We start from the raw sequence: 23,506 nt of genomic DNA, 5'->3' as shown, positions 1-23,506 counted from the left end.
CATGCTCAGAGTAGGCTTTTCAGTGAAGATAACATTCAAAAGTTCAGTGCATTAAAAAGAAATCAAGATGTCCACAGCATGCCATTTGAGGCTCTATCTTCCCCATATATTATCCCCAGTTCACTAAGGAAGTTATTTTTGTTCATTGATATGAAAAAGAAATCAGAGGATAAAGAACCTGCCTAACATTAGTGAGACAGTACTAATACCAGACATTTTTTTCATTCTTCAAATGCTGAAAACTGATAACTTACAGATGTATTTCAATGTGTTTTGAATTAGCCAATCCATTTAAAAAAAATCTAGATTACAATTAAAATGTGGATTTTCACTTTGTTTTGAAAATTCTGATACTTAAGTCTTACATTCCTGAGTGACAACTGGCTAAAGCTGGGTATATTTTGCACTTTATATCCAATTATTTAAGTCACCTGTCCTGTGATCCTCTGCAAACAGCTGGGTTTATAAACCTTTTAAGCTTTAATACAACAATGTTTTAAGTACTGATGTGAATTATATGTGTAAATGAGAATAGTTTTTCTCCCCCTCAACCATCAGGTGATGCTTCCCTGGGACTGCTGTTGAGACCACAAAACATACATGCAGGGGGAAAAGGCACACCGAAGAAAAATCATTGGAAGTAAGTGCTGGGAATGAGCTTTCCTTCTTTCTGTCGTCAGGACTGGCAAAAGTTGAGACCCTACTGTGGCCTGTGGAAGGTCTTAAAAGCCAGGGCGAGGTATGAGATATTTCTACAGCAGGCTTTCTGTTTGTTTGTTTTGAGACAAAGTCTGACTACATGGCACTGGCTGGCCGGGAACTCACATCCGCTGCCTCTGCCGTGGAAGTGCTGGTGCCGAAGGCCTGCACCATCAGACATGGCTATGTGTATAGCAGTAGTCAGTGGTTTTCCAAGTAGTAAGAATTTAACTACTAAATTTTGACTTTTATACATGATAAATGCAAAAGAATGGTTTCGTTTTTCTTTTACAAACAAACAACCCCCCAAAACAGGGAATGACCAAAATAGTTTCTACTTACTTTAAATGAACCTCGGTCTGGGAATGCATTGCTTCTCCCAACACATGTCCGGCTTCATCCACTACAGCAGCCGCTGTATCATCACAGCTGGTTTCAATTCCCAGTACCAGTTTGTGACAAAAAAGTCTTCTAGGGCAAACACTAAAACTTCTTAAAAGTCCAAAAATGTTACTCTTTGGTGGTTTGGAAAAAACTCTTGCTGTCTTACTTAATATTAGCATACTTTCTACTCTACAAATGATTCCTAGAAAAAGAATTACAGAAACATTACTTGGAATTGTCATTTGCGATTAATTCATTGACTTAAACAAAATAGTGAATATTTATTTTTTAAGTATTCATTCTTAGAAAATTATAGGAACATTAGTAAAAGTTATCAAAATCTTATAAAGGCCCTATAAATCACTGAATATAAATAAATTAGATTTTACAAGAGAAAAGTGAGAAACATACAAAGTCATTAATATTCCAAGCTGAGCATCCCTAAAGTGAAAATCTAAATCACTCTACTCACCTGACTTGCTAGTGGAAACACAAGAAATACTAAAAATATTATGTAAAGTTGCCTTGGCTACGTTTATAGGATGCAAATAAAACACGAATTTTACGTTTAGCTTTGGGTCTCGCCCTCAGATATGTCATGTATATGACACATCCCAAAACTAAAAAAAAAAAAAAATTTTAAATTTGGAACACTTCTGGGTTCAGGCATTTGGGGTAAACAATGCTCAACTTTCACGTTATACAACAGTTTATGTTACAGTACAATAGTTGTGTGGATAGTCCTGTTTAAAATGAATTAAATAGAACAGATAAAAACAAAACAAGAAAAGACCTCCCATTTCCTGGGCCTCCTCTCCAAAACAGAGTGTACAGCACTTAGTTCAGCTTATTAAAATATACACACACCACTCAAAATTTAATTTTGTGGTTTGAAAACAAGTTCTCTCATAAAGCTCATTCTAAATGAAACGTGTCTCGGCCAAAACAACTGCAGATACTTTTATCCAATGTTTGGAATCACATCTCCATTTTTTTTGTAATAGGTTCATTACCCCAACCTTCTTTCTAAATCCTTCTTCCCACCCACCACCCCCAGAAGATAGCAATCTATATATAAACACCCTAGCACCTGCACACTGCAAGGCATGTGTGGAACGAGCAAAACTGGGGTGAGAAACCAAAGCCAACGTCTCAGCTGGGAAAGCGGACCTGCAGGGACCAGGATGGAGTGAACTATTTGCAGATTCGAGCCGTGAGCTCCCACACCACCCCAGACGAATGAGAGTTCCTCAATTTGGGCAGCACAGCTGGAAACAGCTGGCTCGGAAGCTATGGAGCCTCTGTCGGCGGCGAACTGGAGAGGAGCTCCGACCAGTTCTACTTTTTAAAAAATCCTCCGAGGTAAGACCTGTGCAACACCATCCACCTTGGGAAGCTGCGGGCGTCCGCTCGGAGCGCCGGCGCCCGGAAGTGACGCCACGGGGCAGCGACACAGTTCTCCGGCTGCAGTGTTTCCTATGGCTCGGGAGCCGCTTGGTAGAGAAATGCTTCAGGACGTCGTGAGCCTGGCAGCTTGCCCTCCGGCGTTCTTGCCAGGTTTGTGAGCGCCAAGACAGGTCACACTGACAACGGCCTATGAAGAGGGGTCCGAATTCAGCTCTGATTGCACTGCGCCCACACGATGCTACATTTTAGGAAAGAGTTCTGCCTTTCCTTTTGGTGCCACCGTGAGAAAAAGGATAGGGTAACTGTCATCCTACCTGAGACACCTTCCACTTTCATGGGGGAAGGGTATTTTCATCAGAAGTCAGAACACCAGCAGAATTAGCACTGGATTCCCAGAGGATGGAAGTGCTCGTGGTTGTAGTCTAAGCCTTCGCTCCCGCTTTCCATCCCAAGGAAACACCTGTGGCTGGCTCATTCTGTTATCACGAAGTCAGCCAAATAAGTTGTAAACAGTAAAAAAAATAGTGTTGCATTCTATAGCCCCATATCACTATGTACTCAACCTTCTGTGTAGCAAGTACTAATTTTTGCATCGTCTTGGTTTTGTTGACTTGGTTTGTAATTAAGCTTGAATGGATGTATCTCGAATCTTCTCCCTACCAACCTTTAAAACTGTAGCAAGCAAAGGCTTTACGATGCAAGGTTCGGGAAGTGCCAGCATACACATCTTTGCCTTGCAGAGTGTGAAGGTCTGAGTGAAAAAAAAGTAAGTAAGTAAATCTTATCACAGACCAACAGACTACACCCTAGGAACGGGTACAAATTCATAATTACAATATCGAGCTCATTTTTTTTTAAATGAGACATTTTTCTTTGATGTGTAACAATAAGGTAACATTTTTTGTGCCAGCCTACTATTAATGCTCAGGACATCATTTTACAGGTAATTCGGCTACAAAATTTGGATGATTTTAAAGTCACAGAGTAAGTGCAGCAGACTAACATTAGAATTGAGCTAGGGCAACCTTGATTCTGGACCCTTTTTGCTTAAATGCCAAAATACAAACTCATTTGTAACCTTCAGATGAATTTAACAGGAAGATTTTTGCAATACTTATTCCTTAAATGTGTTCCACTAAGAAGTGTGTACAAATATGAAATATTATACAAATGTAAGTGATTTGGGTTCTTGCTGTGTTATTCAGCTGGCCCTTAACCCCTGAACTTTAGTAATTCTTTCTTCAGCCTTCATAGTACTTGTGACTACAAATGCCCACTCCTGTAGACCTGCCAGGATTTCACTTTATCACACATTTATCGTTACTTTCCCTTTGTGGGAGGTACTTTCTTAGTTGTGAGAGCTAAAAACTTTAGAACCACCTAATATGGTGATATTTTATTTGTGCTGAAATGTGATTTTATTTGTATGTTAATTAAGTCGCCTGGGGATCAGAGCTAAGAGCAAGCCATTAAGCAGAAGTCTGGTAGTGGCAGCACAAGCCCTTAATCCGATCACATGGCAGGCAGAATCTCTGTGTGTTCAAGGACACAGCCAGCATGATGACACACGCCTTTAATCTCAGTACCAACCATAGAGACCTGGAGGTCTGTATAGACAGGCAGTGACGAGGAAGCCATGTGGTTGGGTTTACAGCCAATGAGAAGGCAGAACAAAAAGGCAATGAAAGGGGCACAGGAAGGTGGTCTCTCTCTCAGGGGAAGGACAGCAGCAAGTGGTAAGATAAGGTGGTCTTAGCTCTTGGCTACTGCTCCATCTCTGGGCTTTTAACTCTTTATTTGGCTCTGTGTTTTTTTATTTATTTAATAAGACCATTTAGAATTACATCTACAACCTTCCCAAAGTCTATTAGCAAAAGGCAGGTAATAGGCAATAGAAAAGTAGTGGGATGGAAATGCACAGTAAGTATAGAGTAACTTAGAGAAGGCTGAGTGATGTGCCACAGATATAGCCATAGCCTGGCAGGATCATCTGATTCCTTTACAAGCCTTCGCTTAGAAGTAACTGCACCCTAGGTTACTGAGTCACACATCACAAACTGCTAGAGAACTACTGTTTAAAAGCCATTAGTACTAATAATGCATTAACTTATGGAAAATATTACAATGCTGAAGCTAGGATAGTTGAGTCTTGTCTCTCACTTTGTGTTGAGCAAATCACAATGCAGGTCAAATCCAGATTATATGCAGAGGATGAAAGCAGTAGAAAAGGAATTACTTCCCACTTGAGTCATACACCTTTTGTAAATTTGTCATGCAAGCTATGGCCTTTCTACTCAAGGCACTGTCAGTCTGGTCTCATTTTTGGCAGATCTTTTTCTTTCATTTTGTTTGCTGCGATATGTTTATTTTACAACTTGACCTTCAGGCTATCTTGTGGCAAAAGATATAGCATACATAGTGTGGGAGCCCACAAAGGTTTTCAAGTGAGATCTGTGTAGCAGGAATCTTAAAAGTTCTTATTAATAAAAATCAAACCCGAGGCCAGTTATTGGGGCCAATGCTGGTAGATCAGAGAGACAGAACAAGCCACAGCTATCTCACCTCGCCGGATCCTCAGCTGGTCTTGTCTCCTCAGACTGGAGGCCTCTGAGTCCTCATCCGGAATAGGTCTCAGCTGAATTACTGCTCAAAAGCCTGAATGCTTAACCAACCAAAAGCTTCTAGTTTCTGGTCCTCACGCCTTATATATCTTTCTGCTTTCTACCACCACTCCCTGGGATTAAAGGCTGGCTTTCTGGGATTAAAGGTGTGTGTCACCATGCTTGGCTATTTCCAATGTGGCCTTGAACTCACAGAGATCCAGAGGGATTTCTATCTCTGGAATGCTAGGATTAAAGGTGTGAGTGCCACCATTTTCTAGCCTTTGTATCTAGTGGCTGTCTGTTCTCTGACCCCAGATAAATTTATTAGAGTACACAATATTTTGGGGAACACAATACCACCACATTTCCTCTCTTTTTGTCTAAAATTAAAAAAGCTTATAACTAATACAAGAAAAACTATCTTCAATAAGTATATGCAATATACAGTCAAGATTACATTAACAATGTCTAGTCCATTAACATTTGACAGATCCAGACAAAAAACTCCATTATATATATTAACAATGTCCAGTCCAGTAACATCTGATAAACTCAGACCAAAAAATTTTCATTACTTATCTTATTTAAAACAAGTAGTTCCTTTTTAAAAGTAGATTCCATAAATCTGAGCTTGCTTTGCACAGTTGGACTGCATTAGGGGATGGCTTGACCATGTGCATGGTCACCAAGTGTCTGGAATGGTCTACCCTAGGCTGTGCTGGGGGGAGGTCTTTTGCTCTACCCCTTGGCATTCCTTTAAAAAGCCCATTAGTAGAGACAGAAGGGGCCGGTGGATTAGGATCCAAGCCCTCCCAAGCTATCCTGTGTTCTCTGTCTCTCTCCTCTATACTTCTATCTATAAATTTCTCACTTTCTCCTCAAGAGTAGCCTGGGGGAAAAAGAGGGAGCCGATCTCCCTCAACATAGCTTATCATTTTAACTGTTTTTAAATGAAGAGATCTAAAGAACACTCATATTGCTCTGTGTTCACTACCACTGACCTCCAAAATTTATCTTCCCAATATAATCTGGTACCTATTAAACCTTAATACTTTAACCTGGCAACAACTATTCTCTTTTGTGTCTTTATGAATGCAAGTGGAAATCATAATCACATTGGTCATATTATTACTATCATTTCATATTGTCTTTGAGGCTAATCTGTGTCTCCCATAAATCAAAATTTCCTTTTAAAGGTAGAATCACTTTCCATTGTGTGCATGTGTTGTTTCATTCATTCATCTTTTGGCTATTGTGAAGATGCTGCTGTGAACACGAATGTTCATGCATCTGCACTCCTGCTTTTACTTCTTTCAGATATATAACATGTTAGTAAGCTTTTCATCATTGTCACCAAAAACACTTTCAGGTAGAGTTCATGAAGGGATGGCTCCATTTCCTTTAGGACTTTGATCAGGTGGAAAACCAAGATGGGAGCACAAGGTAGACCATGTTCACTCCATGACATCTGAGAATCAGAGAATGGGTGCAGCAAGAGATGACTCCAGTGCCATACTCAAAGGCTCCATCTCCTAATAACATCTATTACAAGCAAGCCTTTAGCACCAGCCTCTAGAGGAGCCTTTGAATCCATACCATTCCGCAAAAGCAGAGCTGCTGGATCACACAAATTTAACTTTTGAGGAAGCTCCACTCCCTAAGTGTGTAGGGTCCATGTGTGGTTGTAAAAGGGAAGGGAGAGAGAATGGGTCTCTACCCTTCCTCTATGCTAACAATGCAATGAGAGAAGTATATAGTTGGATGAGAATTCAAAAGAGGAGGAATATCTGTTTCAAAAGATTGCTGTATTTTCTCAGGAAATAGCTAATACTTTGTCTAATTTTTGTTCACATATTTGAAAACTAAAATATGAAGAAAAAACCCATATATTTATCCTGTTGATAATATATGGTCAACCATAATACAAAAATACTTGAAAAATGTGTTCTGCAAAGTAAGACTAATAAAAATCTAGAGCTGCTTAAGTGGAAAAAGTCATTTTATTCATTTTAGAATGTTAATGATTTATTTTCTAATTGTAATTCTTATATTTGAGATTTTTAATAAATATATATTATATATAATAAATAATATATACTTACTAAAAATGTAAAGACAAAGACAAAGACAATCTAGCTTCCATGCTAAATTTAAAATTACAGAGAAACTTACCAGGCATAGTGGTACACACTCATAGTGTCAGCATTCAGAGTTTGAAGCAGGGGGATCTATACTTCAGCACTAACTACAGAGGCCTTATCTAAGAAACAAAACAAGGCCCAAATCCAGAACCTTGGAACTATAGGTGAGCTCCTCCACAGCTGTTTATCAAGGGTTGGATAATAAGTTATAATATGGAATAAACCACACACAGAGAAAGCTTAAGTTTTCTGTGCTTTGAGACAAGGTCATACTATGTAGGCCTGGATGGTCTGGAACTCCTTGTGGACCATATTACTCTACCTCAAGTGCTCAGACCACAGGCATGTAGTTACATCTGGCTGACATTTACTTTTACTAACACTTTGTAACTATGTTATGTTACTGAAAAAGTACTGAGAAAAAAGTCTCTAAGCCCAACACCCATTACTTGATAAAGCTGAAGCAGTATGCATACTTACCCCCCAAATATTCAATATTCTGAATTTGGTATTTATAATGTTTATGTACTCATTCATGGACAAGTGAAAAATTAAGATACATGTAAAATACTTGCTTAGTCATTTTTAATTGGAACCAAAAGGAAAAATCTATAGCACATTTTTTTTTTTTGACTAGACAAAAAAATCCCGTATCTTCCCTCATAAGCACGACCCCCATAACCCACTTACTTTTAGGTCCCTTTACTTAAGCCTGACTTATCAGTCCTCAACCTGTTCCAAATTCTCACATCAACATATACTAAGACAGTGGTTCTCAACTTTCCTAATGCTACAACCCTTTAATACAGTTCCTCATGTTGTGGTGATTCCCCAATCATAAAATTACTTCATTGTTATTCATAACTGTAATTTTGTTGCCATTATGAATCAGAATGTAAATATCTGATATGCAGGATATCTGATATGCAGCCTCTGTGAAAGGGTCTTTTGATCGCTGATGGGTCATGACCCATGGGTTGAGAATCATTGATCTCAGACATAGTTTTACAACTTACTTTCTATTCTGTTAAAAGGATTATATTAAATTTGTTGAGTTATATTCCATTTATTTTTATTCGGAATAGGATAAGGGAATTGGGGGTCATATTTACTGATAATATATATTCATGTAAGAAACACAATTAATATGCTGTGTAATAATGACTCAAACTTCAGTTAGATAAGATAGGCCAAAATTAACAAAATATTTTGATAAGAAAAACTCTTAGCTTTTGGTTTAATGAATCCATTTTGTTAAGTGTATTAAAAGGGAAACCATCACTTGACAGCTCATGCTGAAGATGTGAGGTTTTTGTTACACAAAGTAAACCAATGATCATATCAAAATATTTGAAGTGGTAACATATTGCATTAAAAAGAAAAAGCATGTAGGAGACGGTAGTATTATAGGCAACTCTCATCAGCTCCCTTCTTGTATTTACCTTGCATTCTACACAATTAAATCAAAGTAGAACTTAAAGAAGTCACTGAAAGTGGGAGAAATGTGGGACTGTATTTTATGGAAAATGTAACAGCTTTAGTAGTGCTTATTCAAGACTGTTAAGTTTAAACAAGTAGCTAAGAGTTTTGTGGCATAAAGATTAGGGGTTTGGCTCAATATAAACAGCTCATAACTTCATTATAAAATGAGTTATGCTGTCCTCTATTACTGTTAAATCAGAACTTACTGGAGGAGTAGTCATCAGTGCTTATTTGAGCTGATATAGGGGACTGAATTCCAGTCTTAAGTACTTTTCTAACATAGCACTGAGATATGTTGTCACATATTAGGCTGATTCACAGATACTTTTAAGTAGTTGTTGTTATGCTCCCTTAGAATCTAGTTTGGGAGACAGTAACACCACCTAAAACCTAAAAAGGAATGTGGCATGTCAAAAACACAGGAGTCAGCTTGGAAAAAACATACAGCAGTGAAAATTAGCATGAAGGAAATAGAAAACTTTTGTAGGATATTATTTCAAGGTGTGTTACTTTTGTTTATGCTCTTAAACGTTTGTTTAATGACGCAAAGATGTGTCTGATTAAATAAAATTCACCTGCGGTCAGGAGGCTGGTGGGAAGGAGCGAGGAGATGAGCAAGGAGAGGAGGTGAATTACTTGCTATTCAGCCTCTGAAGAGCAGAATTCCATCTTAACCTTTGAATCTTGACCTTTTTTAGAGGGGAAGAGGTTTAGTTAAGTTCCCTTTGTAGGTGTGCAGGAGTTGGAGCCGCCAGCTACGGCCCTTGAGGCCTACCCTGCTAATAGCAGCAGAGTTGCAGTTGCTGATTCAGTCAGCTGTACTTAAAAGGCAGCAACCACCTTAAAGAAGGACCATAGAAAACCATTACCAGGGCCCCACAGTAAAACCTACCTCACTCAAGATGCACTGACAGGCTGGAGAGGTGGCGTAGCACTAAAAGGTGCACCTCCAATTCTGTTCCCAGAACCCAAGTCAGGCAACTCAAAATCCCTTGGAACTCAAGCTTCAGGAAATGGTACACACTCTACTGGCCTCTGCAGGCACTGCACTCACATACGAACCCACACAATTGTAAGGAAAATCTTTGAAAGATCTAGTGGCTCACCACTAAGTCACCAGTATGTGTCCTGACTTCATTAGAGTTAATTAAGTTTTGTTGTTGTTAAGGTGGGATGGCCTTGCACTTGCAGCAGCCTCCTCCCCTAGCCTTGTTGGTGCTCAGATCACAGGCATAAACTACCACATCCAGATTAATAGTTAAAGTATACATTTATAAAAATGGCATTTTTTTTTCAGGTTGAACACAGCCATTCACCTAGTATTCAGACCAAATACTAAGTCACTTCATTTTCTGCTTTCCAACATTCATCAGCACATCCACAAGGCACAACTCTTACCAGTAGCTCATCATTTCGTTCACTACTTCTCAGTATGAACTGCCTGGTTGCAGTGGCTTCCCAAATATTCTTCCTGTTTTCTATTCTCTGGCTCATTTCAACAGCAGTGAGCTTTAAATACAAGTCCCTTCCATCTTCTGTGTAGCTTTGTCATGCTAAGAATAAAATCCACTTATTTCTGATTTTGAACGCCTTGTAACCCAGCCCGTGCCATGCCGTACTGCTGGGATACTCATGGTTGCCATTCTCCTTGCTTTTCCCTGCCTCTACTGCTAACATGTCCCTGGTGTTTAGGAATCTTAGCATCTGTTACTACTCCTACTGGCAATTTTCTTTAGACCGCTGTACCTTCCACTCCTTAGATGAAGCAGGTGTCCACACATCCCATACCCTTACCGCTATGGCATTCTTTACTTCCTGAAGTACCTACACTGTGTGCACCTCCAGCGAAGAACAGGCTTTTCTTGTTCAGACTCTGTAGCACTAAAATAGCATAACTGGGTAGGCCCCATACAGCTATGAGTAAATAGTTTTAAAGCACTGAAAGTAGAAAGCACAGAAAACATGGGGCAAACTTTTTCTAAATATGTGTAAAAATATAAGCTTAAAAATGAAGTTAAACAGAGGAACATTTTTTAGTTAATTTTACAAATTCAATTGTTTAAAAATAAATCTGAAGTGTCAATGTAGTTTTGATGACTGTCTTGGAAACTTTTAAAATAATCTTACACCAAGGAAAACTTTTTATTAAAGCATCAATTACCAGTAATTGAAAAATACACGAGAAAAGACAAACATACAAAGGCAGCATCATACAACTGATTTTTAAACTCAGTACTTTTGAAATAGGATACAATGATCTCTACCCCTAAGTCTGTTTATTGCCACAAACTGACTTGTAAGTTGGTCTACAACTGTTTTCAATCTTATGTTACTGAGTTTTTCAGCTTTATCTTATAACATTTTAGAAATATATTTCTCATAGTAGTAATTTCATACAATTAATGCTAGCAACTATAGGAAGCTTCCCCACATCACAAGAATTCAATATAGTTGTTGGTGTGGATATAGGTACCATTTGGGATTGTTTACACTAAGACTCACACATTTAAAGGACATATTAATAGGCAAACTGTGGGGATCAAGAGCAGGAAACTAAGACCAGACAATGTTATCTTTTATTCTGACTTGCTAACAGAGAATCCATTGCTTCAGTTCTGCTGTTGGAGAAATAGTTCTACCCAAAGCAGGTCACTCCATTTTGCATTTCCTTTTCTGAAAAATGACAGACTTTACTAATTTGCACAACCAAATAAACAATTATCTTTAAGCTACCCAAAACCTGAACTACTTAAAATAAGTTATTCTCTTAATTGGTGTAGCAGCTTTGCTTCTGGAAAAGCAGTAAAATCCACTTTGTTCCAAAATGAGAATGTTGACTCAGAGCCTTGCCTGTCTTCTATCAGAGTGAGTCATGAAGGTGAACCTTCATAAACTCTGTAATGTAATAAACACAAACACGACCTCATTTATCAACACACAATACTTAGCTAGAAAAACCAAAAGAGCATACATATAAAGTAGAAAGGGGCTTGTATAAAATAAGAGGATGTATGTCATATAAAGTCATATACAGTAATAAAAACTTGTATACAGATGATTCTGCTTTATAGAAGTCTGCTTAAACTATGAATAGATCATTGAGTTTTCCTTCCCTAACATAATGAATGCCCATTCACTACAAGCTGGTCCTAGTTTCTTATAAACCCCTTGGATTTAGTTACTGTACCCTCATTGTACTGCCATCAACTTCTAAGCTGGGCCTGCCCAGCCTGCCTGTAAAACCTCTCTCAGAAATATACCAAGCACATTAGACAGAGGCATCCCTTAGTGGAATTCTGCTCCTCAAGACAGGCTATGAAGGACCAGTATTTGGCCCTCCAATGTAAATACCTCTTATTTCACATTATCACAGAAACAGTGCAGTTCACTACTCTTTCCTTACTGGGAACACAGTAGCTGTAAGAGTTTTGTTCAGTTGCAGAAACATTTCAATACTTATTAATTCCAAAGATCCGAACACCATGCAGCTGTGGCATTTTGGGAATAAGTACACTCAGGAGAGAAGCTGTGTTTAGGATGAAGTGAGTTGGATCATACTTCGTATAGAAACTTGCCAGGAAGTATCTGCAGAGATAAAAAGTTAGAATACACATGGCATCCCAAAATGAAATTACCTAGAATTGAAAAATATTATAAAAAGGGACCACTAAACACAAATGCATAAAAATAAAATCATTTTGATACTAAATCAAAATATTTTGATCTGGAGTTTCAAAAATGAGGTGCACATCTTACATTTCTGCAGTGTGCATAGAAGCAAGCTGATGTTTAGCATCCTTGAAAGCAGACGGCTTTCAAATAGGTTCCATACACCTATGAGATGTCAAGTGTAGATCTGTATTCAGTGCAGTTCTAAAGAAAAGATCTGGTTTTAAGCACCTGCTGTATTCTCAAGGTATTCTATGGCTCAGCAAAGGCCACCAATGATTGGTGCAGAGCTTTGGAGACTAACTTTTCCCACATACATGGATCAGCATCTTTGAGAGAAGCACATATTCAGTTGCCCTTCTGATGTTATCATCTTCTTGCTATAGCAGAGCAGTCTATAACCAGTCTAACTGGAACCCTGAAAAAGATCTTTTCCTCTAACTTTATAGTCTCACAAAGGGAAACATTTTGTATAATATGGTTAGAAAAGAAGAGTTACCTCCAAGTAAAAACATCTGTCAGAAGATTGTACATATCTTTTTCAGAACTTTCTAGTGTAAGAAATTCTGTCATCTTCCACTTAAACCATATTCCTCAACTAAAAAAAATATTTAAAAACTATTTAATGTGCATGAGTGTTTTACCTGCGTGTATGTCTGTGTACCACGTGCATGCCTGGTACCTGCAGAGAACAGAGCAGGGCACCAGATCTTCCCACCTCGTAAATGGTATTACAGACAGCTGTGACCTGCCATGACGGTGTTGGGCATTGAACCCAGGTCCTCTGGAAGAGTAGTGCTTTTAACTAGTGGGCATTCTCTACAGCCACTATTTCTCAATTTTTGCTGCAAAATCTTTCTTCATGCTTTCACAGACTTGAAGACTGTTTTATACTTTCACCACTGAACAGAAGGGCATTGTCCATTGTATTCAGTAAGCCTACTGACTTGTTGCTAATGTCTGTTTGATTTATAATCTGGCAGAAGGAAAGGATACATCTTGGCATGTTTTTACCTTATCACACTTTCTTTTAATGGAAATTAGTAACATGTGAATGGAGTATATGAAAATTGCCCTACTCTTAAAATAACCCAGACGATTCTAAGGAAATGCAATTCCAGGTAGAATCAGCATAAAACAGTTTATTTGCTAAGGTTTACATTAGAAAGAGACCTGCAACAGAAGACAGAAGTTTCTGTTTAATCCAGGCTCTTGATTCAAAATAGCCACAAGATCTTTACCAATCTAATAGATTGGAATCTGTCCCTTTTTTCTTTCTTTTGAGATGGGCTCTAAGTAGCTCTAGCTGGTCTAGAACTTGCTATGTAGACCAGGCTGTCCTTGAACCCATTTGCCTCCATAGTCCTTGGATAAAGGATATGCTACCCACCCAGCTGGCTTGAGTCTGTTTCTTTATCCAAAAATCTGTGGTAACAGCATGTCACACCTACCTGATAAATTAAAGCAAATATGGAAGTACATTTGAAAATGATCAGGGCTGGTGATGTTAAGTAACTGACTTAAGACTTCAGGGCACCCTGGGTTTGACGCAGGGCCACAAAAAGAAATAGAAAAAAAAAAAAATCAATACTATACAGATGGCCTAAATGATACAATTATGCAAGGAATTTAATCAGAATGTTTGAAATCATAACTGTGGGTCAAAATTATATTTTAAAAACCAGAAAGACTGTATATAGATAGATCTTACTTGACTTTTTGGTATATCTCTAATTGAAAATTCACTGTATGGGGCTGGAGAGATGGCTCAGAGGTTAAGAGAACCAACTGCTCTTCCAGAGGTCCTGAGTTCAATTCCCAGCAACCACATGGTGGCTCACAACCATCTGTAATGAGATCTGGCGCCCTCCTCTGTATACATAATAAATAAATAAATCTTTAAAAAAAAAAAAAGAAAGAAAATTCACTGTATGTCAAGGATTTTTATGTATATTAAACTGCAATCTTCTATGTTTTACAGAAACCTAAGGGTTTCAAGAACATGGCCAAAACAAAGCCAACAAGGGCCAGAGAAGTATCCTAGCTGTAGTGTCTCTGCACGTGCAAGGCCAATGTCATATAGCTTAAAACCAATATAGCCCACACCTGTACTAAGGACGTCTAACTATCTTTCCTGCTATTACATTTACTTTTTTTAATTATAAAGACATTTTCCTTTTGAGTTTAATTTTACATGGGATGAAACCAACCCATTTCCATAAAATCTGATAAATATGAAAGGAAAAGGTCTATTGCTTTATGATCCTCTCTCTTGAAAATGTCCTCACTTATGATAACATCTATCTAAAACTTATCTCTCTTAGAAAATCTTTTCCCTCACTCTAGACTGCATTGATTGTATCATGGATGTAGTTTTATGTATGAAGCTGTATGCTACAGTGTTAGCAATCTATGTACTTATGAACTCTTAAAAGGGAAAATATGCATTTCTGTTTCTCAATTACCCCTACATATAGCCAAGGGAGAAAAAAGAAGATGGTATTTCATTTAGAATCAATTTGACCAAAAGGACAAAAACAGGACTATACACAAAACATTCAAGAAATACTTAGGTAGAAATTGGGTAGGATAAAATATTCAAATGGAGGGAATAATGATGTAGGTACTGGGAGGAAAGCAGACACCAGATTCCAATAGATGCTTTACAAGTAATTATTTGACTTGTTTCTTAGAGCCTCAAGATTAAGTCAGGTACCATTAGTTAGATTTTTGGGGGAGAGGGTGGGTATGGGGCATTGATAAAAGCTGCATGTAGCTCAGGACAGCCTTCAACTGGCTGTGCAGGTGTGGACAAGTTGTTGAACTTCCTGTCTTGACCCCCTGAGAGCTGGGAGTACAGTGTACACTATCATGCCTGGTTTTATGTGAGGCTGGGAATCAAACTCATGGCTGTACATGTTGAGCAAGTCCTCTCCCACTGAGCTACATCCCCAGCCACTGTCAGAACTGTACATGCAAGCACATCAAGCATATGAGATCATATAAGATTCAATGCAGGTCAGTCTCCTAACTGAAGTTTGACCTCGATGTTTGTAAACCAGTCTTTTCTCAAGAAGCTTGTCCTGAGCCATCTGAACAGAGATGAGTAATACAGAATGATAGGGTGTTTATAATTTCCTTATAAGAAACAAAGACACAGTGTATTTGACTTATGAAGCTTAGAATGTTGAGATTCAATGATGGAACAATAGTGCTTCTAGCTATATTGATTCAAGTAAAACTGGTTTGTTATCAACTTGCTAAAAATTATGCCTGTGTCCTATGACTCTACTTGTGGCAGCTACTTACTGATAAAAATTCTTAATAAAGCACTGTTTTGAAATTCAATTAAATCTGATAAATAAACACTCTTCTCCTATCCATTATATCTTAACTTTTCTACCACTTACAGAATTATTGGAGAAATTGTGAAAAATTTCCGAGAAGATGTAAACTGTACTCCATAGTCGAGCTGTTCCCAGTGGGTTAGGAGCCTTGCTCTACCCTGATCAGGAGTTTCAAAAGGCGTTCCTTTCACTGCATGCAAAAACACATACATCCCCTGAAAAGCAAGCAACAGAGGGTATCAAACAGTTTATTCTTGCAAGTATGTATCATGATGGCTCTAGGTTGTTGGTGAGTATATGATTTAAATTAAGGACAAGTTAGGTTATCATGTAATAGTGAAAAATTATAGTCAGTATCTATGTAGTATAAAGCTTTCTGGGGTACATAACTATTATTTGGTTAAAACCAATACAAGGGGAATCAAAAGTAACATGTTTCCATAAAATAAATGTTAGCATACACTACATCTATGTTTATTATTATTGCACTGTTCATAACAGCAAAGGAACAAGCCTAAATGCTCATCAACAAAGTAATGAATAGAGAAAATGTCTATTTGTACCCCTTAAGAGTTTTATTCACTACTAATGAGTAAACAAACGTGTGTGTGTGCGTGTGTGTGTGTTGTGCATCTAACTGACAAAGACAAGGTAAATCCTTTGGGGAAGAAGTAACGAGAGGAATGAGAGGAAGATAGAACATTGCATGTTTTCTGGCACACAGCGGACTCTAGCTCTAAGTATATAAACATATGTAGAACATGAAGGAAGTAGGAAAGGGATGAGGGAAGAGGAAGGGCTGAGAGGGAGAAAGGGATGAAAGAAGGCTACTACAAGAGGGTGGGGAAAATGACAAGATATGCATATTTTCTCTCATATTAGAAATGTACACTTAGCAACGTGAAAGCAGAGGAGGTTGTTGGGGAGAAATGGGATGGCTGGTGGGGTACAGGGTGGGGACAATAGGAACACGGCATCAGTATTCATACTCTAGAAAATGCCACAATGAAACTTATTATTTTGTACATTGATTTTACAAACCTTTAAAATGTGTAATGAAATGCTTGGATGTCACCACTCCAACTCCCTCATCCAAGATGGCTGTTTCAGTGACCACTTCTTAATTAAACTTCATTAGTAATAATTAACCTCACTTATGTGCATGCATAGATTTCAGTGCAATGAACTGTGTTATTTGCATGTTTGTTTTCCACTGGCCCCAATACATGAGGAATAGGACCTAGAATAGAGCAAGTATTGGACACACTGCAGGATGACATTAAGCCAAGGTGTGTTTACATTATAAAAGGAAGCCACTTTCACATAGGCTAAAAGGAATAGTGAAACAGAAAATGTGTGTCTTTAAAATTCTCAAGAGTATTTAACCTCTCAAAAATTTAGACCTAGTTCTGCCATTTGGGGATGATAATACTCCCTCCAAGAGTTAAAAAGGTCATGAATTTAAGAGGGAATAGGAGAAGTTGGTGGGGACAAGGGGTGGAAACAGTGTAAATAACAGTATTCATGTATACAATTTTCAGAAAAACTTCAAAAGTTTAATTCAACTACATAGATTTTGGCGTATAGATCATTTATCACTAAAGCTGCTGTGGCTTGGTGAAGCACCTGGCATGCGTATGCTAAAAACCACCCTAGGTTCATCCAAGCACCTAAAGCTAAAAACCAGAAAGAAAAGTTTTTCATAAAGTAGAAACTAGAAATAAATTGTAAAATATTAAGAAAACAAAATCAACAAGATAATCACAGACAAACTGGGAAAATGGATTAAAACTCATGAAATGTAAAAATTTTCTATAGTCTTCTGCACTAGTTAATAGACAATATTTTATTTTGCTTTAATGTATGTGGATGTGGTTTTTATCTTAAACATAATAAAAGAGGTTAAAAATAATTTTTGATTAACTATTACTGTTTTATAAGGGAAAAAAGAACTATTTCATAACATATTATCTGTGAGAATATAGGAAAAAGAACAATCCTTCTGCTATTTTCTTCAAACCACACTGCACTCACCGGTGTTTAAAATGTGATACTCAAAAGTTTACCCCTCTCAGTGGAAAATAATAAAGTCTGCACTGTGTGTATTTAGCTCTGTGATGGTGTCTGTGTAGCATGTGTAAGGTTACAGGTCAATTCCCAGCAAAACACACACACACACACACACACACACACACACACACACACACACGTACGCGCGCGCCATCTTTCGTGACAATCTCTTCTCTTAGTATGCTCACTTTTAGTACCTTTTATACAAAACCATTAATGATCATTAGTCATAAACCAAAATAATTAGGAAAATAAAATACGTATCTTGTGTACTAGCACTTAAAAGTTACTGACTCAAAGAGAATTTTCATTCATAATCTTCAAGAATGAACTGTAGTGTGGCGTGTGGAAAGGGCTCTTGCTGAGGACCAAGGTTGGTTCTTAGTACCCACATTAGACAGCTCACGGCTGCCTGTAACTGCAGTTCCAAGGAATCTGACACCCTCTTCTGGCCTCCACAGGCATCTGAACGTATGTATGAATACACAGACATACATGAAAATAAAATACATCTTAAAAAAAAAAAAGAATGAACTGTAGCATCAAATAAAAGATATCACTGTAGGCTCTAAAAAGCAGTGCAGGTTTTCATACTACACCGATTAGCTTCACTTTTGCATGCTTAAAAGCATTCAGAGTTCACACTTCTAATAGGTTGAAATGTAGGCTGAAATGTAAGCTATTTTCAAAGGCAACCTCAAGTTGCAGTAATGTAATTGCTATATTTACAGCTAGTTAAATTTAGGTTTTTAGTGTGGTGAACTAACAATAAATGAGAAACATGATTTCCTTATTGTGCCCACTAGTCAATCAACATCAAAACAAAGGAGGTGGGAATGGAAATGGCATCTATAGTACATTTAAATATTATTTATTCAATAAGTACATACATACATACATACATACATACACACATCATCATCATCATCATCATCATCATCATCAGAGATTGCAGAAATTAAAATATAAACAAGCCAGATGTGGCAGCTCAGTCCTGAAATCCCAGCACTTGAAAAATAGAAACATGATGAATGCCAAGAGTTCAAAGCCAGCCTGGGAACAGAGAAAGAGCCTGTTTCAAAATCCAAAGTAATTATAAAACTATGCCGAACATATAATAGAATGCAGAGGATCCTACAGATTCCCAGAGGATGTGAAACTCAAGTAGTTCTGCTGGACACGAATCATCCAGGCAGAGTGAGGAACAGGAAGAGAAAGCCTGAAGCCAAGGCAAAAACATAACAACAGTACTGTTTTTCCAAACTGTGAAACACAACCTGTATTTCAATCAGGGGCTAGATGACCAGAGATAGACTTTCTGTCTCTGTACTTAATAATTATTAATTATGCCACACAAAGAGCTTGGGATTTTACCATAAACACAAAGGAGAATCCTTGAAGGACTTAGAAACAGGCCATGTGTAGACACACATTTAAAAAGTATTTCTAAGTCAAATCTGAATAGGGGAGGGTAGAAAAGAGCCATATGAAGAAGAACACTACTGTAATAATTATCTGATAAAGAAATGAGGCTAGAGGCAAGTAAATAATGAAACAGTAAACAAGGCTTTCATAGGAAAAAGCACTTACATAATGCAAAAGTGACCATATCTCCTACTCCAACAGGGCCAGTCTTCCACCTAACTCTCTTGGAGTGGCTATTATTAGTGCCCACTTTGCTCATGGAAAGATCAGGGTGACATTATATTGCTTTACCTTTGAAATTCAGTAGTCCAGTAAGCAGTAAAGCCTTTAGATGAATTCTGGAAGGAAGGCAGAGAAGACTGTATGTGCTGAGAGTTAAGTCAGGACCATGATTTTGTGTGCTGTTTGCTTGCTTTCTTCAAGGTGATCTAAATACAAGCATCTTTTACAGATATAAACTGAAAGTACAGGTAGGCAGAATGATCTATATAGAATACAGAGCATAAAAAAGATTTAAAAAAAGGGGGGGACCACGAGTGATTAAAGGACAGATAAAAAGAAGACCCTACAAGAGGCAATAAGGAAGACAACCAGAGGTATACCAAGGACAAAATGATCCCACAGAAGCCAAAACAAGAGTTCTAGTCAAAAGGAGACGACCAATGTGAGGTATTTCTAAAAATCACTATTTAAAAACTATTCACCATCAGTGGTACGCACCTTTAGTCCTACTTACTTGGGAAGATGAGGTGGGAAGATTATTTGAACCAAGTAGTTCAAAGCCATCTTTCCCTCTTTTTTAAACAAACAAACAAACAAAAAAAAACAGGGTCTCTCTGTGTAGAGAATTTGATATGCAGACCAGGCTAGCCTTGAACTCACAGAGATCCACCTGCCTCTGCTCAGCTAGTGCTAGGATTAAAGGTGTATGCCACCTCCATGGGTGATTCCATCTCTCAAACAAGTAAATACAACAGCAATGCCCTACCAGAGTCCATCACTTAAATGATACTTATTTCCACAAACACATTATCCTGATCATCAACTTCAACTACATTTATATATAAATTAACCATAACATATAAAAACCTATTTCCTCTACTTTTTTGTTCTCCTCTCTAACAAGTATACAATCAGTTTGGATTCAATTAAAGTTCTACATTATCTGCATCTTTCCTTTCCATTCCACATTAGTAAGTACTTCAAAGTTAAGAAAAGTCAGGGTGTTAAGTGGGTTTTTCCCCCTAACAGTCAATTTCCAAGGATGAATAATATGCTCAGTAATCAATGAAGTCTGTAATAATCTCTAATGCTAATGCATACTAATACAAGAGTGTGAAAATCAATAAGAAATATTTAATGTACCATAAGATGCTGAATGTGCTTAAGCGTAAAATGTTTATATTGAGTAAAGAAGGTATATTTAAGCAATTTAGAGAGACATTGCAAGGATTCAAACCAAAGATCTTTATTAGAGTTCAATTAAACATAAAACAATTAATGTTCAAGTATTCTAGTGAATCAATATATAAGCCAAATTACAATGTTGTAATTTTTATTCAAATGGCAAACAATGGGAGAAGAAATTCTAAGAAAAGGGCCTAATGTTAAAGTGTGATAGAAAAAAAAATCCTACCAACATTAAAATTCTTTAAAATTAACTCACAGTATCTCAAGTCACTGAATTACACATTTGTTTATGTTTGCAGGCTGAGTATAAACATGTACATTTTAAATAGGACTTTTTTTTTTTTTTTCCCGAGACAGGGTTTCTCTGTGTAGTTTTGGTGCCTATCCTGGAACTCACTCTGTAGACCAGGCTGGCCTGGAACTCACAAAGATCTGCCTGCCTCTGCCTCCTGAGTGCTGGGATTAAAGGCGTGCACCACCACCGCCCGGCTTAAATAGGACTTCTATAGCATAGAATATAGAGTTGTTAACAAAATCCTTAAGGTGTTGGGCTGGAGGTGTAGTTCAGTAGAGCTTACCTGGCAGCACAAGGCCTTGAGTTCAACTCCCAGGACTGAGAACTACGCACCTTCCAAACACCAAGTTACAGTTTTATTTACGTTTTACAAACCTTCATGTTGTTATGAAAACACCAGTCATTTATCTCCACAACATTTCTCATCTTTCCAAACTAAGGATTCATTCAACAGCATTTCATTGCTGTTCTCCCTTAACAGCCCCACCCCTCCCCACGCCCAGACAAACACAGAACCTTAGATTTTACATAGAATTCTTACCAGATTATGTATTATGTTCGTTAAGGTCCAAGCAACAGGAACACTGAAGAAGGGGATGCTGAGTAATACAACATGAAGCAAGCCAACTCCCAAAGCGTATGTCAGCCACATACCACGGCTGTTCATTACACGAGTATTGGGGTTCACCTCACTGTGGGCAACTCCGACATTCATGTTTGCGCTGTAGGAAAGAAACAAATCAACAATGCCATGAGCTGGAAACCTAAATACCCGCAATTCCTCATTCTGACGTGGAACACACACCTTCAACATACACTGTCTACAGATGCTGATATAAGCAATAAGGAATCCTCACTGACTGACACTTCAGTCAGGCAGACAAAACTTACCTGTATGGTTTCTTTTTCTAGAGCCTGTTTTCTAGCCTGTCAGTTTTACAAAATGAAGTAATAGGAAAGAAAACTCAAACTGGATCCAAGTGTGTTGGTACACTCCTGTAATCCCAGCACTCAGGAGGACTGCCAAAAGTTGAGGTCAGCCTGGGCCACATAGCAAGACCCTATCTTAAAATTCTTTGACAAAAAAAAATATGATATATAATGCAAACAGAATAAAAGCCAGGGGCTAAATACATAAACAGAATAAACTAATTACTAGTTTTAAATTGTGCAAGTCAGCAGGTTTCCTTGTGGTATTTCCACACATGCCTATACCATATTCAAGGCCAATCCCTCCTATTCCCCCTCTCCTGCTCTCCCCTCTTCCTTCCCCTGGTAGTCTAGCCCATTTTGTATTTCAGGTCATCTTTTTGTTTTTTGTTCCCTTTAATTAGTTTTCCATATACTATTTTCATTCCTCTGTGTGGCTAGTTTTTGCCAAACATGGTAATCACCAGTAGAATTAATACTTTGAAAAGGTGGGAGAAGAACCGACCCAACCAGTCTTAGTGGCCAGATGCTAACAAGTAATGGAACATTTTAACCTTTTTTTCCCCCACAAGGTCAGACTCACAGGTGTACTCCTGCTTCAGCCTCCAAATGGTGGGGTACAAGTGTAAGCCACTACTGTCTTTTGAATAGTGAACCTGGAACTAACAAGCTATCAGTGTAATGGGAAAGACAGCTTTACGTGGTTAGGAGCTCAGATTGTAACACAACTAGGTTAAAGCCATGACTCTTTCTCATCATTTCTTTAGCCAAACTCTCCAATTAGTTTTTCTTTATGTCACCCCTCATCGGCTTTCCCCTCCTCTAATGTTCAGGTAGAAACACTTAAGAGCTGGTTTTAGTGCTCAGCCATCGTGGTGAGCACACAATTTACTGGGGTCTATGACTTTAGTTTGTTACAATCCAACTTAAATGGGTATTGTCTGAGAGAGGGAAAATTGCTAGAACATTTCTCCTCCCATTCAAAAGCACATAGAACTCTTCTATTGCAGAATTTGCAGAAAGGGATTTTCACCCTGCTAAGCAAGTGTTTCTGGAGTGCAATGTTCTTTCCGCTTCTCAAGATCTACGGAAATAGGCAACGATGAAAATTACTTTGGGAAAGTCTCGCGCAAATCTTGCTTCTATTAAGAAGCCGGCGTCTATAAGGCCTTTTAAAATGTTAATACTTGGAACATCACACAGAATGTAAAAAACGCTGGAAGCAGGCCTCCAATGGCCACTTAGGCCAGCCTAGGAAAACCCTTCCCAGCAGGTGTGCGGCAGACAAAGAATTTCCTACCCGGGCCGGGCCTTGCCCGCCCGCGCACAGCCATGGCCAGCTCCCACCGCCCGGCTCGCAGCCGCGCATCCCTCGGCAGCCCCGTGGGCACGACGACCGCGAAGCGCACCCGCGGCCACCGGGCCTGCGCAGCGCGAGCGAGCGAGCGAGCCCTGCTCGCAGCGGAAACCCGCTCTGCCGCAGGCCGTCCGTCCGTCCGTCCCGCAGCTCCCCGGAGCCTTCGAGCTTACCTGCCGCCAGCTCCCGGCGGCCCGCACGTCGCCGGACCAGCCCCGCGACAGCGACAGTACGTCCTCACGCCGGAGCGCCGCTGCTGCGCGGCGCCGCCTCCGGAAGCCTGCCAA

At 38.6% G+C, this 23,506-nt stretch overlaps 2 protein-coding genes across 10 annotated transcripts in view; both read right to left on the bottom strand.

Annotated features, from left to right (window-relative positions):
* Window positions 1-21,558, bottom strand: part of Osgepl1 (O-sialoglycoprotein endopeptidase like 1) — a 29,702-nt gene extending 8,144 nt beyond the window's left edge. For 2 of the 7 annotated variants that reach the window (XM_028886958.2, XM_028886912.2), the window contains exons 1-2: window positions 2,254-3,927; window positions 1,042-1,285 (exon numbers count right to left, since the gene is read on the bottom strand). In XM_028886958.2, the coding sequence (XP_028742791.1) occupies window positions 1,042-1,262 (221 nt within the window). In that variant the 5' untranslated portion in view covers window positions 1,263-1,285; window positions 2,254-3,927. Of the gene's footprint in view, window positions 1-1,041; window positions 1,286-1,555; window positions 3,929-15,795; window positions 15,860-21,473 lie in introns of those variants that run through there. The other 5 variants (XM_028886922.1, XM_028886930.2, XM_037210438.1 and 2 more) reach the window with 5 other exon arrangements.
* Window positions 1,199-23,498, bottom strand: Ormdl1 (ORMDL sphingolipid biosynthesis regulator 1). Of its 3 annotated transcripts, none has more exons than XM_037210439.1 (4): window positions 23,393-23,498; window positions 21,474-21,654; window positions 15,796-15,947; window positions 1,199-1,285 (listed from the first exon to the last, which is right to left on the bottom strand). In XM_037210439.1, the coding sequence occupies exons 2-4, from the start codon at window positions 21,645-21,647 to the stop codon at window positions 1,273-1,275; spliced, it is 339 nt and encodes a 112-aa protein (XP_037066334.1). In that variant the 5' UTR covers window positions 21,648-21,654; window positions 23,393-23,498; the 3' UTR covers window positions 1,199-1,272. The 3 variants fall into 3 exon arrangements, with proteins under 3 accessions (XP_037066334.1, XP_028742805.1, XP_028742813.1); XM_028886972.2 differs by lacking the exon at window positions 1,199-1,285 and adding an exon at window positions 10,827-12,301; XM_028886980.2 differs by lacking the exons at window positions 1,199-1,285; window positions 23,393-23,498 and adding exons at window positions 10,827-12,301; window positions 23,163-23,249.
* Window positions 23,499-23,506: the final 8 nt, after the last annotated feature.

Source organism: Peromyscus leucopus, chromosome 13, assembly GCF_004664715.2.
Source record: "Peromyscus leucopus breed LL Stock chromosome 13, UCI_PerLeu_2.1, whole genome shotgun sequence".
NCBI classification, from domain to species: Eukaryota; Metazoa; Chordata; class Mammalia; order Rodentia; family Cricetidae; genus Peromyscus; species Peromyscus leucopus.
This window is presented reverse-complemented; position numbering and strand designations above follow the sequence as displayed.

Excerpts from the sequence above, each read along its gene's own strand:
- Ormdl1 (XM_028886972.2), bottom strand. The coding sequence starts at position 21,647 with ATGAATGTCGGAGTTGCCCACAGTGAGGTGAACCCCAATACTCGTGTA. Across the intron at positions 15,948-21,473 it reads CGAACATAATACATAATCTG|GGGATGTATGTGTTTTTGCA; the intron begins GTAAGAATTCTA and ends CTTGCTTTTCAG. Across the intron at positions 12,302-15,795 it reads ACAATTTCTCCAATAATTCT|ATACTTCCTGGCAAGTTTCT; the intron begins GTAAGTGGTAGA and ends TTATCTCTGCAG.